This window comes from Colletotrichum orchidophilum, assembly GCF_001831195.1.
Source record: "Colletotrichum orchidophilum strain IMI 309357 chromosome Unknown Scaffold_266.1, whole genome shotgun sequence".
NCBI lineage: Eukaryota > Fungi > Ascomycota > Sordariomycetes > Glomerellales > Glomerellaceae > Colletotrichum > Colletotrichum orchidophilum.
This window is the reverse complement of record NW_019173222.1, coordinates 5016-17278: the sequence shown is the minus strand read 5'-3', so window position 1 is coordinate 17278 and position 12263 is coordinate 5016. Positions and strand designations below refer to the sequence as shown.

The 12263-nt window shown below is 53.1% G+C and overlaps 4 protein-coding genes across 4 annotated transcripts; 3 read left to right on the top strand and 1 right to left on the bottom strand.

The window, feature by feature from the left end:
- Positions 1-227: 227 nt before the first annotated feature.
- On the top strand, positions 228-3180 carry CORC01_14303 (uncharacterized protein; the record flags this gene model as incomplete). Its single annotated transcript, XM_022625914.1, has 4 exons — positions 228-394; positions 451-505; positions 553-1059; positions 1123-3180. The coding sequence occupies 4 exons, from the start codon at positions 228-230 to the stop codon at positions 3178-3180; spliced, it is 2787 nt and encodes a 928-aa protein (XP_022467580.1).
- A 2268-nt stretch (positions 3181-5448) lies between these two features.
- On the bottom strand, positions 5449-7347 carry CORC01_14302 (uncharacterized protein; the record flags this gene model as incomplete). Its single annotated transcript, XM_022625913.1, has 2 exons — positions 5449-6300; positions 6427-7347. 2 exons carry the CDS (start codon positions 7345-7347, stop codon positions 5449-5451), a joined length of 1773 nt encoding a protein of 590 aa, XP_022467579.1.
- A 557-nt stretch (positions 7348-7904) lies between these two features.
- On the top strand, positions 7905-8114 carry CORC01_14301 (uncharacterized protein; the record flags this gene model as incomplete). The annotated part of the gene is made up of 1 exon (XM_022625912.1): positions 7905-8114. A coding segment is annotated over one exon (210 nt), but the record flags the coding sequence as incomplete, so codon positions are not given.
- Positions 8115-11146: 3032 nt separating this feature from the next.
- CORC01_14300 (uncharacterized protein) lies at positions 11147-11428 on the top strand (the record flags this gene model as incomplete). Its single annotated transcript, XM_022625911.1, has 1 exon — positions 11147-11428. A coding segment is annotated over one exon (282 nt), but the record flags the coding sequence as incomplete, so codon positions are not given.
- Positions 11429-12263: the final 835 nt, after the last annotated feature.

Below are 12263 nucleotides of genomic sequence, written 5' to 3'. Positions count from 1 at the left end.
TCTTACCCTGACACCCTTGATATATGTCTTGAACGGGTCCCCAAGCCGTTCGCTAGGATGCACGTATCCATATTCTCTCCTAGCTTGGTCAACGGTCTTTTCATTCCCCGGCTTACCACGCGCGTTGAGAAATATATCAGTGAGCCGCCGGTTGACCATCGAGGTCAAGGAGAGACATTCCAGAACGATACGATTTTGGGTGGCCTTTCCCCCATGTTGCTGTCAAAATGCCCGCAACAACTGAGGACTTGTTTGCAGAGTACCACGGACAGGTGGTTCCAAGAGCCTTCAATGGCGGCTTCATCACTCTCAGCTTCGCCGTAAGCTTGATCGGCGCCGCTTCCACGCTCGAACTGCTCAACAGACGAACTTCGCCCAAGGGCAAGTTCAATCAGTACGCATCATCAGCAAGGTCATCCCCTAACTCTCGGCTTACAATAGAACAAACAGTCTGCTTCTGGTCAGCTCTGCTGTCACGATGGGCGGTATCGCAATTTGGTGCATGGTACGTCTGTTGCCCTCGAGTGCTTGCCACTTCTGACCCGCCTCCAGCACTTCATCGGCAACAGAGCCATCGACTTGGCCAACGGAGAACCCGAGTTGCAAATTGCGTATTCGAGCGGCTTCACAGCCTTGTCCTTCTTTGTCCCCATTGCCGTGCTTCTCGCTGCTTTTGTCGCCGTCGGTATTAATAATACCGTTTCTTGGTGGCGAGTTTGCATCGGTGGTGTTTTGGCTGGTGCTGCGATCTGCGGAATGCATTATCTCGGGAACAACTCCATCGACAACTACATCTGCATTTACAACCCGATCAATGTAGTTGGTGCGGCACTAATTGCAGTCGCTGCAAGCATCGTGGCTCTGGCTCTCTTCTTCGTCTTCCGCGCAGCCTGGACAACGTCTTGGTGGAAACGAGCTGCCTGCTCTGTCGTTTTGGCTGGCGCAGTCTCGGGGATGCATTGGTGCGCTGCCACAGGTACCGAGTATCAACTCGTTCGTCTTAACGTCGGGAGCAACGAACTATCCCGCAACACCACCGTCATTGTTGTTATTTGCTTGGTGAGACGATGTCTTCGATTCCCTCGTCGACAAAGGCCCAAGAGTCGCTAACCTTTTGACTAGTCCATTGGCGCTTGCTTCGTCATGGGCGGAACAGCCATTTACACCGCCCGTATCATGAGACGTTATGCCAGCAAGGCTCAACAGGTTGTTCTCGCTGCTGCGGTCTTTGACAAGCACAACCGCATCCTTGTCAACCCAGATGGTCTGGTCCCGACAGAAAAGATCACCGACACATTCCTAGAAAAGAATGCCAGCGACAACTTCAGCATCGCTCACCCCCTATTCCTGTGGATGTTCCAGGCGTCGAGAAATTGGTCTGGCATCTCTGCCCTCGTTGGGGGAATGACAAACCACCTTGCCCATCTTCCAAAGCGTGGCCGCGACCGTGATTCTCGTGCCGGCATTCAATTGATCAATGAGCATGGCGAGCTGATTGAGAATTACGACGTCATCTTCCGCGAATTATTCTGCGTTGCCGCCGCCGGTCTCGCTGAGAAGATGAAGGAGCATCTGACATCTGTCGGACTCTTGTGGGACGAGATCTTGCCAACGGGTGCGAGCGGACAACGTCCTGGACATGAGACGAGCAGTCAACAAGAAGTCGACGCCATTCTGAGACCCAACGGTTCGCTGAGGAAGGTCGAGGCAACTAGCAATAGCGATGATCTTGCAGAAAAAGGTATTGGCCGCCGTAAGGCTCATGAGTTCGGGCGGGGTTCTCTCATGTTCTTGGTGCGCCGGGTGCAGACCGATCGAGAGATCGAGAGACTCGAGGCCGCCGGCTACCGGTTCGCAGAGCTCCGCCAAGTGAGCAACATCATCGCGTCCAGCATGCAGATCCAGTCGAGAGACCTGGCGGCAAAGCTTCAGAACATGGCTTCGTACGCCAACGACAACAACCAGCTTGAGCCCGGCGTACACGTGGGCTTCTTTGGCATTCGCGCTCGAGTAGGCAGTTACGGGTTCGACGTTGCTGTTCGTAAGGGGGCCCGACACCTCCTCCCTAGCGTGCGGATGCCCTTTGATCGAGTCGAACCGTGGCACCTGGACTTTCTCCAGCAGCTCGACCGGCTGACTACGCTCGGGGTGAGCAGAAGGATCGCTTCTATGAGCAATTTGGGCACACGCGAAATGCTCTTCGCAACACGGCTGACTGAAAGCCTCGACGCATTAAGGACTTGGATCGATGACCCAATTTTCAACGAGGCCATCCTCACTAGCACTGTCGTCACTCTACCTGCAGACCAGGTTGCAGGCTCATCGTCGCAGCCGACAAGCTTGATCGCTTTCCGCATGGTGATCCCGATTCACGTCATCTTCTCCAGCCCTAAATGCGAGTTCGTTCCATTGAACTTTTTCAAGGTCCATCAACTGGTGGGTCGGGACGCATCACGACATCTCGCCTTCACTCAATCGGTTCACCGCGAGCTGGCGCCGGTCGTACAGTCTGTGCCGCTTGAAAAGCCTCGCCCGGCCATGGGCAGAGACAGGAAGTCCCGGTTCTCGTCGCGTCTTCGTGAATTTGGTCGCTTCGGCCCGTCGCATCCCGTCGATTCCAAAGGAAACACAATTCCCACAGCCATCGGACGCTCTTCATCGAGAACGAATTCGAATGCATCAAGCTCGACCCTAAAACTCTGGACAGGCCGACGAGATAGTGACCCCATGTCACCGGGTACTTCAAGCTTCGATGGGGCGCCTCCCACATATACGAACAAAGAGGCGGCCAACCAGTCGTCACCGTTTGGGGGCATCATGGTGTCGGAAGAGATCCGCGTCGAGATTCACAAAGCCGATGATATGTCCCACCCCGGGTCACACGATGTGTGCATATCCAACCGAAGAACCCCAACGATGCTAGGCCGAAGGGCCAGCGATAGCCCCGGAAATGTGCCCGGCAACATCGGGGATGATCAGGCGGGGGCTATGAATGATGAATGTCGGGTTACCAGCACGAACGGCAGTGCCATTGAGATGCGAACACTCCAGGTGGCCGAGGTGAGAACCAACGTTCATGCTGGTGGCGGCATGCAGAGTTCCAATGTCGAGGCGGAAAGGGTAAACGATGTACCAACGTTTGTCGACGAGCTATTCACCATCGCTATCGAGAGTCGGTAGCCTTCACAGAGAAAAAGATTCTCTGCATTTTCGGGGGATAGGTCGGATTTTTTTGTGGTATTTCGAAAGAAGGAAAGAAGTATGGCTAGATACCCTGGTTTTTAGGCAATCTACAGGCGGCAAATGTCCCAACCGTCAATCTGAAGTGAATATCAGTGCATACATACACATGTTGACGCCAGGGAGTCTTTACTATCAACAGCCTGCCCCGATACCTGCGGTGGCTGTTGGCTGTCAGGTATGCATCTATGCGCCACTCGAGCTAAGTCTATGAACTCACGACGGTATATCTCCGTAGGCACTATAGGGGTACTTAGCTATACTGTGACGTCAAAACTCGCCGGATCGGGAGCATCCGTAATTAATCGTACTTTGGGCAATGGCATAAGCAAGGACCCGCTTGTGCTCCTGGCAGAATGAGATTAGAAACCAACATAGGGTAGAGTTGGAGGCAGAGAGCTTTACACCTTGGCAGATTGCGTTTTGTGATGTGCTTGCGCAGCATGGGGGGGGGGGGGGGGGGGGGGGGGGGGGGGGGGTGCGGGTGGGGGGGGGGGGGGGGGGGAGAGAAGGAGAGGGGGGGGGGGGGGGGGGGGGGGGTTTCGGTGGGTGGGGGTTGGGTTTTTGGGGGGGGTGGGGGGGGGGGGGGGGGGGGGGGGGGGGGGGGGAGGTTGGTGTACAGAAAAGAGAGAGGCAGCGGCCATGTCTGGAGTTTCGAGTGAGCATGGGGGAAAGTGGACTTTGCTCTCTAATACTCCTTCGACCGGATGCTAATTCGACTAGGTACAGCTCTCATGTTCCTTGAGTCTATGGGACAACCCTTCCCACCACCAGGAAACCGAGTCGAACGGCCAAAAAAAAAAAGCAGTGACTCTACCAGCTCGCTGAAATACGCCATTATGCTTCTCGCCGTGACGGCATTGCTGAGGGAGCTGGAAGGTAGTGTGACAGAAATCAGGCGTGCAAGCGCCAAAGTCTGTGTCGTCTCATTCGTAAGGTTACCGGCCGTAATGTTTGCTGCTGGGCCACGGGTCGCCGGAACGTCCGTAACTAGTGTGAGTAAGCTCAGGATGATGGAAAGGTTGAGAGACAAAAACTCCAAGCTCTGCGAGACTTTCGTCAATGACAAAGAAAGGGTGTCTCGTAGTTCTGTAAACCAGGTTGTCACTTCCTTCGCATTGGCTTGATGTCTCAGTTCCTTTGCAAAAGGTTTTGGTCTAGGATGATAGCACGGACGGGCAGAGCGGCGGCCAGATTGACGTGACAAACTGCTTGCCGAAGACTTTTCGGTATTGATGGAACAATGAGGGGTGGAGATGTCGGCCTTGCGAGGAGAAGATTCCTACGCATCGTTTAAGACGCACTATTTCAATGTGCCTAGGATCGATGCCTCCCATGCAGCACAGTGAAGGAGACAGTATCCTCACCGATGGTTCACGCGTTCCGTCCGCATGAAGAGCTAGCAAACGGGCATGTTATTCGGAAATCTTGGCCTCTTCAGTGTTGAGACGAACAGACAATGGCAGTGGAGTGCCGAGGTATCTTCAAATCAGAACAGGTTGAAAGTTTACAATCAAGTCAACAAAGCAAGATCTTTGTTTCATGATGTTATTACACATCTAATAAATACAGTCATCAACCTCGTCTCAGTCATCCCAAATATGCCGACATTACTTCCAATAGACTTTCCTCATTCTAAGGGAGTGCTGCGCAACCAATGCTTTTTGCATCCCGGCCTTGCGTTGGCTGAAACAAACGAACAATAAAAAAAATCATCCTTAATGGAAGAAACTCGACCGCTGCCCGCCAAAGCTCCTCGCAATGCATCATGAGATTTTCCCGACCAAGCCGTATAAATGCCATAAAAACTCCACTTCAAATGTCCTGAACTTATCTCTATCATTTCTCTTTTGCTTCCCCAATAATGCATGTATGATAATATTCTCCCGCCAGGTAGATTTGTAATTTGATTCCAGAATACAAAGTCGAAATGGGAAAGTGGGACAAACGCCGAGAAGTGTAGGGAGAAATTGGTATCATGGGTTTGCTTCAAGCAAAAAAAAAAAAAAAAAAAAAAAAAAAAAAAAAAAAAAAAAAAGGGAAAAAAAAAGAAAAGAGGTTTAAAAAAAAAAAAAAAAAAAAAAAAAAAAAAGGCAAAATCAACATTCAAAAATGTGAGAAAGAGACAAGGTGGCTCCGGAAGTGCAGAGTATCGCCAATAACGATCTGTTCGATTCGTAGCAGGGGAAGAAGTCCTGGGCGAAAATCCTAGCTCGAAGTGCTGCTGGCTCGACGCACTTCGATGTTGATATCCTTGGGTGAACCTCCCATGCTGAAAACGCGATGCAAGAGGCTGCGCTTCGTCATGCTTGTCCGCCGGTATTGATAATCATCGTCGCACGGGTACGGCAAGATTGGGCTGCTTTGCTGACTTTGCCGCTCGAGCTCGGCGTCCCATCCATAGAGATCCTCATCGGGCACAGCATGACAGTAGGATGTGGGTTCTTCGGTAGGCATCGCAACAGCCTCGTCTTCTGGTGGAGGATGGATATTGATGCCGAGCAAATTTGAGAAATCGGTGAACCGGCAATCGATTGGAGGAGACGCGGGCAAGGGTAGCTTGCTTGCATCAACCTCATTGGCGGCTAAGTCGTCGGTAACCTTGCTGTCAGTTTCGCCAGAATCATCTAGTACCGCGGGAGATATGGCTGGAGTGACCACTGCGGGAGAAAGAGTTCCGACGTGGTGAACTGGGATCGGTTTCAACTTGGCATCTTCAGGTATATCCGTTGTAATCCTCAGGGGAGCCGGAGTGTTGGTTCGCGATCGAACGCGAATAGGGCGTCGTACCATCCAAGGCCGTGCATTGTGATATGCGCCAAATTCCTTTGCGGCCATGCCACCTTTGCATCCACCAATGTTGATGTGTTGTGGACCAGTAAAAGCAACCTTCTTAGTTTCACTGCTGGCCTCTGACGCCGCGAGGGGTAGTCGTTTACCTGGATGAGGCTCCTCCCACGGGTTAAAAAGGTGACGGACGCGTGAGAAGCCGTCCAGAGGGAGGTGAGAAGATGATGTCGCTGGTGTAGTGGATGTAGTTGATGGCATGACCTCTGCGTCCTATAATGGGTTGCTCTGGCTAGCTTCCGCCATGGTGACATCGCCGTCCGTGATCGGGGCTGACGAGGTCGGATTGTTTCGTCGATTAGAACGGGATTTGCGATGAAGCCCCAGCTTTGCGCCAACCTTCTTCCACCCATTGTTGTGGGCAGTCAACGCCCGTTGAAGTCCACCAGGGGAAGTGCTGAATGTCCAGTCTGATGTGGGCGGGGTGGTGGGAGGAGTCATTGGCTCTGTGCCAGGAGAAACGGCGCTTCCGCTGTCGTCCGTCAATCCCTCGCGTTCATTGGGTTCGCCCGAAGCAGAAGCCGATCGGCTTGTAGCACCGCTGCGACCTAGAGTCAGCTGGGGAAGGAACTTGGGAGACTTCACGGCTTCTTCTAACCTAGCCCCGGCGCCCTCAGCCCGAACGCGCAAGCGACCTGGACGCCCATCGTCCTCCGCCGTACGGCTATCGCCGTGGCCCGGTTGGACAGACTCGATAAAGGGAACGAGTACAGAATCGTTCATGAGCTCGTAGACAATTCTGACGGCATCGTCCAGTTCGGTTGGAGGAGGTGGCGCCGAAGAGCAGTCCAGATTCGTAAGATGATTCCGCACGGGGGAAGGTAGATTAACCTCCCGTGGTGCGTAGGGAATGATGTATGCTTGCATCAGCTTCTCCCATAACGAGCAAACATGCTCTTTACCATCGCCAATCCATTCCTGGTTGTTGATGATCTGGTCGTATGCCTTGCGATATCTGTCGGCGTCCATGGTGAACTCGAGGGTTTCCAGACAATGGTTCTGAGAAAGATAGGCCATGAAGGCTGCTAGTGTCCATGGCGGAGTGGAGGTATTAGAGAGAATCTCCGAGAGAGTGGGTGGTGTTAAAATGACAGCGCCGGGCATCAAGGCCCCGCTGGTGGGTCTCGACCTCGACATGATCGTGGTATATTCCCAATCCAGAGCAGTAGTGGATGGACTGGGCGGTGGCAGCTCCCTCTCGGGAGACGGTGAAGGACTCAGGTAAATAGGGGAGTGTTTTCTTATCCGGGACCTTTTCATTTCCACGCCAAGTTCTTGTGCAGAGATAATGAGATGCCAAGAGTCGCTGATCGGGATGATAGCAGCGGACCAGTGTAAAAGGGCAGTCTTCTGTGCCTAGGATTGTCTCGATGACCCCATGGAAGGCGTTGAATGCCGCTGGAAACTACCTGGGGTGTAACTTGTCTTCTTTTTTTTGGACGGATCAAGTCACCTTCCACCCAGTGTCTTCCTTGGCGGTGAGTTTGTCGATGTGGTGTCCTAACTCAGGTCTTGTTGTACCGATGGATAGAATTGGTCTAAGAATCGCGAGTCGTGAGTAGATACTCGATGTGGTGTGAAGGCGTATTGTGGTGGTGTTTAGTCCAAAAAAGCGAGCACAGTTAAGGTCGTAGAGAGCTGTCGCGCTGAAATTGACGGGGGCTCACGGGGGGTATATAGCCCGGAGCGTTGTAGATAAGGGCACTACTTTCAGGCGGGCTTTGGGAGGAGGCTTGCACTAAGACAAGGTTGGAGACGCTAGAAGTGTCTTGGTGACGGGAATGGAATTGACTCGTCGCAATCGGCAATGAGTGTGCAAGACGCTGCTTGCAGAATGTCGCATACGACAGTCAGTCAACAGTAAGAATGCAGCAAAGCCTCGAGGTAGACCGGTGGTAGTGTGTCCTGGGAGATCTATGCGGAATGCAACCAAGCCACACGTTCGACGGTTATCCAACACGGTCGAGGGTACGATGCGGTACAAACGAGTTCCTTTGGCTCCGTGGCTTTGGGAAATGGCGGCGTGACGTCTTGCAGTTTCGATTTCGGGGGGTTGATGCTGATCGAAACAAATAAACGATACCGGCGTGGTATGGTGGTTGAATTCGTCGACGTCGTGTGAGAGGTTTTTCCTGAAGCTGGAATATGGTAGGACAAGAAAGCGGAGAAAGAGAGAGAGAGTGTGTGTGTGTATGTGTTGTAGCGGGTTGGTGACCCGTGTCCGGATAGTGGTTATGATGTGTGGTGTGATGGGCACGAAGAGTGAAGTCGGCCAAGATGTGCGGAGGCCGGCGGGCGATGATGTCTTGCAGCGTTGTTTATCTCTCCTTGATTCTGAGGGGATATCACGCGCAGTTGAGCGATATCGTCGAGGATATTTTTCACGGTGTATCGTGAGAGAGTGGAAGAAGCAGGAGAAGGAAATAGGAAAAAGGACTAGTGGCAATGTCTGTCTCGAGGGAATCGGGAGTGTTTGAGAAGGAGAGGAAAGGTGAAGCATTAACGGTAGGATTGATGGGGATGGGTAGGAGGAGACGGGAGGACATGAGATAGCTAAAAGCGTCTGGTGTCCATCCAGTCAGAAGAAGTACATGGGCCAAGTATCTTTCTGACGACGGCCGTACCGTATCATACCCAAGGTAGGCGAGGAGGCGAGGCAAGGAATGGCAGAGTAAGGTCAGGTTAGGTAGGTACGGGGCCCGCAAGAGGGAATGTTCCGCACAGGATTAGCGCGCCCGGGGGCCATGTGCCTCAAGTATCCGATGTTGCAAGCGGTACGTATCCGAGGGGGGTTTCCCCTACTTTACATCACCCAACATGGTATGACAGCGGGTAGCAGTACCTACTTTACAAGGTCCCAGTTCCACAGAGACAACCCTCAGAAAGAAGAAGGGTGAGCGCACCTCAAATCAGATCCATCCTCCATCACCATGCCGCCCAGAGCCATTCCCCCATCCACCAGACCAGCACCAGCCAGGAGGGTCCCAGCCCATTCAATCCCTCTAGCCTGTTGGAGGGACACCCGGACAAGGCGCTGGTCGGGGCAAGGCCCAGGATATGTGCACTCTTTTGAGCAGGGGAAGCCTGCCAGCGGAAGGGGAGCCTGCCAGGATTTGTGATCAAGTTCATGACGCTAAAGGAGGTACGCAGCAAAAGACCACGAACAAGGTATCGACCGCAGCGAAGACGGGTGGTAGCAATACTTGACCAACGACCTCCAGTCGGGTATCACCGCTGGAGGGAAAAAAAGAAGAGGTAGTAGAAGAAAAAGAGAAAAGGCACCGATTAACCCTGTACGGAAATGCCTACGGCCTACCTTACCATAGTAGTGTACGATACGTGCTTGCAGGGTTCTTTAGGCAAAGGAGACGAGACGAGGCAGGAGGCACATCATTGCCCGGAAAGAGAAGGCCAGAAGACGGTCGGCGGCCAATAGAGACTAAGCGATGGAATATGCGCATTGCTTTGCCTCTAACAGTAAGATACCCTTCCATGTTGCTAACATGCTCCTAGACTTGTCTCTAATAACGGCGGACAAGCCCCGAAGTGCACGACAGGGCCAGAGCCCCAGAGAGACAGAGGGAGACAACTGGGTATTCTGCAGACACAGTGACACCAAAATCGCAAAAGCAACACCAAGTCACCAGCACCGCAGGCGGGTACCGGTGGAGGCATGCCGTGACTAACGACCTAGAAGTGACGCGTTGCTCTTGCGACGACACCGTGGCACAGAGGCGGGGGAGAATTTGCTGCGGTTGGCCTGTGGTTGCGTGTAAAAACCCCAAAGCTCTCCGAATGGAAGCCCGCTAAAGACGGGACTTTCGGCTTTCTGAGGATGCCGAGTACCCTTCCGAGACTGGAGTCGAGGCAGGCTGGAAGAGCCAGAGCACCCTATCGTAGCCAAGAGACGATGGGTTGAGTGGTCTTCTTGGCCCCGTCCTTCTGTGGAGTCATATTACCTATCGTAAAAGGGGGGTTCGGTGTTATGGTCAGTGGCCCTGACCCCCTACCCCCCCCCCTTCCCTTTCTCCTTCGTTTCCTTGTTGTTCTTATTTTTCTCGGGAGCTGGACGGCTGGCTGGCTTAGCAATCAGCAGGGGGTGGGAATGTTACAGTCTGAGCAAGTCCAAAGTGACCTTGACCTGACAGGAATGATGCACAAGAGCGGCCGAAGAAAGGCGGGAAGACGAAATGGAAGACTGGTGGAAGACGGGTGGAAGACGGGTGGAAGACGGGATGGAAAGGTGACGGTAGGGGGGAATGAGTTGGGAGACAGCCATGGCAAACGAAAAGGGGTGGGATAGTCGTGATCAACTGAGCCCGCTCAGATTAGTGTGAGTGGGGCCTCAGCACTAGACTGCGCTAGAAGGCTTCGAATTAGGGTACGAGTGCTCCAATGAAGGCGCTGCATGGGCCGATTGAACCCGTTTAGGGAAAGCCAGAGGAAAAGCACATACACCTGCCTACGGGTAATTGGAAGGCATATGGAACAATTGGAGGAAGGGAAGTAGACAGGGATGACCTTAGGTAAGCATTTCATGGCGGGCGAGGGAACTTTGCTTCTGGGCTGGACATGACTGGAGGGGTTGAAAGTTACGGGAGGGATAACGGGCGTGACGGGATCAAGAGGAGCGGGTCGCGGGGATTACGGTGGTCTAGGCTGGGTCTTTATTATTTTTTTTTTAATTTTTTTTCCCTCTTCTTCTTAACTTTCCCGTCGTTGAACTATGCCATCCATCCTCTTGTCCTCTTTTCCTCTTTGCATAGAGTATTCCATTTACCTTAGGGGTTTTTTGTTTTCTTTTGTGCAAATGTTCTCTCAACGGTAGCCTCGGTATGGTACGGTAGGGTAGGCACGGCCGCGGCCTGCCAGGGACCTGCAGTCCATTTTGCGTTAACATTGTGAGCCTGGTCCATCCAACGTTGTTCGGCTTCAGTCTACATCATCTTCATTTGCCCTTTTCCGTACAGAGTACGGATAAGGAGCCCAGCACTGGGGGTTACGTCGGCTTCGCCTATCAGTATCCCATCAACCGCAGTCTCAGTCTGTGTCTCCCCCCCCCAGTCATCTCGCCATTTCGCGCTTATTCGTTGCTTGCCCTCGTCTTTTGGCTTTGAGGCATAGGGTAAGAAAGAAGCAGACCAGACCGGTCACCGTCATCGTGATCGTGATCGCTGTGCCGGCTATCCTTTTCACCTGCTTGGCCCATGGCCGTTTCCCCCGTTTCATCCCATCAACACCCAATCACTTGACGCGCTTGTTGACCATCCACAGTTTGCCCCCTGCTCCGTCCCATCTCCTGCCCCATCTCATCCGCTGGTCGCTCCATCAGTCCATTTAACACTACTTTCGATGGGCGTCGGGCGCCAGCGCCGGCTTTGGTCCGACACTTTCAATGGGAGCCCTCGACTCAGTCTTTATCCGTACAATGCATGCCAATGGCGTAATTTGTTGTCACGGATTCCACCAGACAAGCTTGACATTGATTACCATATCTCCATCCGCGGTGTGCAGTTGTGCAGGACAGGACTCGGTTTGTGTAGCTGACAACCAACAGAGTGTATTGCGTCTTACAGGACCCTAGCGATATCAGCAACTTTCTCGCGAGAGAGTTGCTAGTCTCAACATACTAAACATCCACTGCCTTACTACTTCACTGTATTAATCCCATCTACACAGTAATTAGGAGACGGTATCTGAGCGCGCACGCCTTTGCTCTCTCTGTCGCTCTCAGAGCTCGCCTTTGGCGCCTTCCATTTCCAATAGATGGGTTCCTTGCTATTTCGGCCATCTCTCCGTCTCACCGTCCGTTTCGCTTCCCAGTTAGCTTCGGTGCCGCCCTGATTGAATCAGTCGTAGTCGCGCAGTCTCTCTAGCCGGCTCCGCACAAAGTGCCAAATGCCAGGAACCCCCTGGCTCGCCGCTCACGCGAGCTTACGGAGCTCTTACAGAGCATAGGGTGAGACTATGAGACTAGGAGTATCCGCAAGAGAGAGAGAGAGAGAGAAAGAGGGAGCGAGCGGTGCCGTTGGGATAACCGCCGCCGCCGCGCCACACCACGCCACTCATGGCTCGCACCTCCTTGCGTCCTCATGTTCAACAGATGACATTGTGTCCGTAATAACTCCATCAACCCAACCCGAACCACGGCAGACCATTTTCTGTCTGCTCCCGTC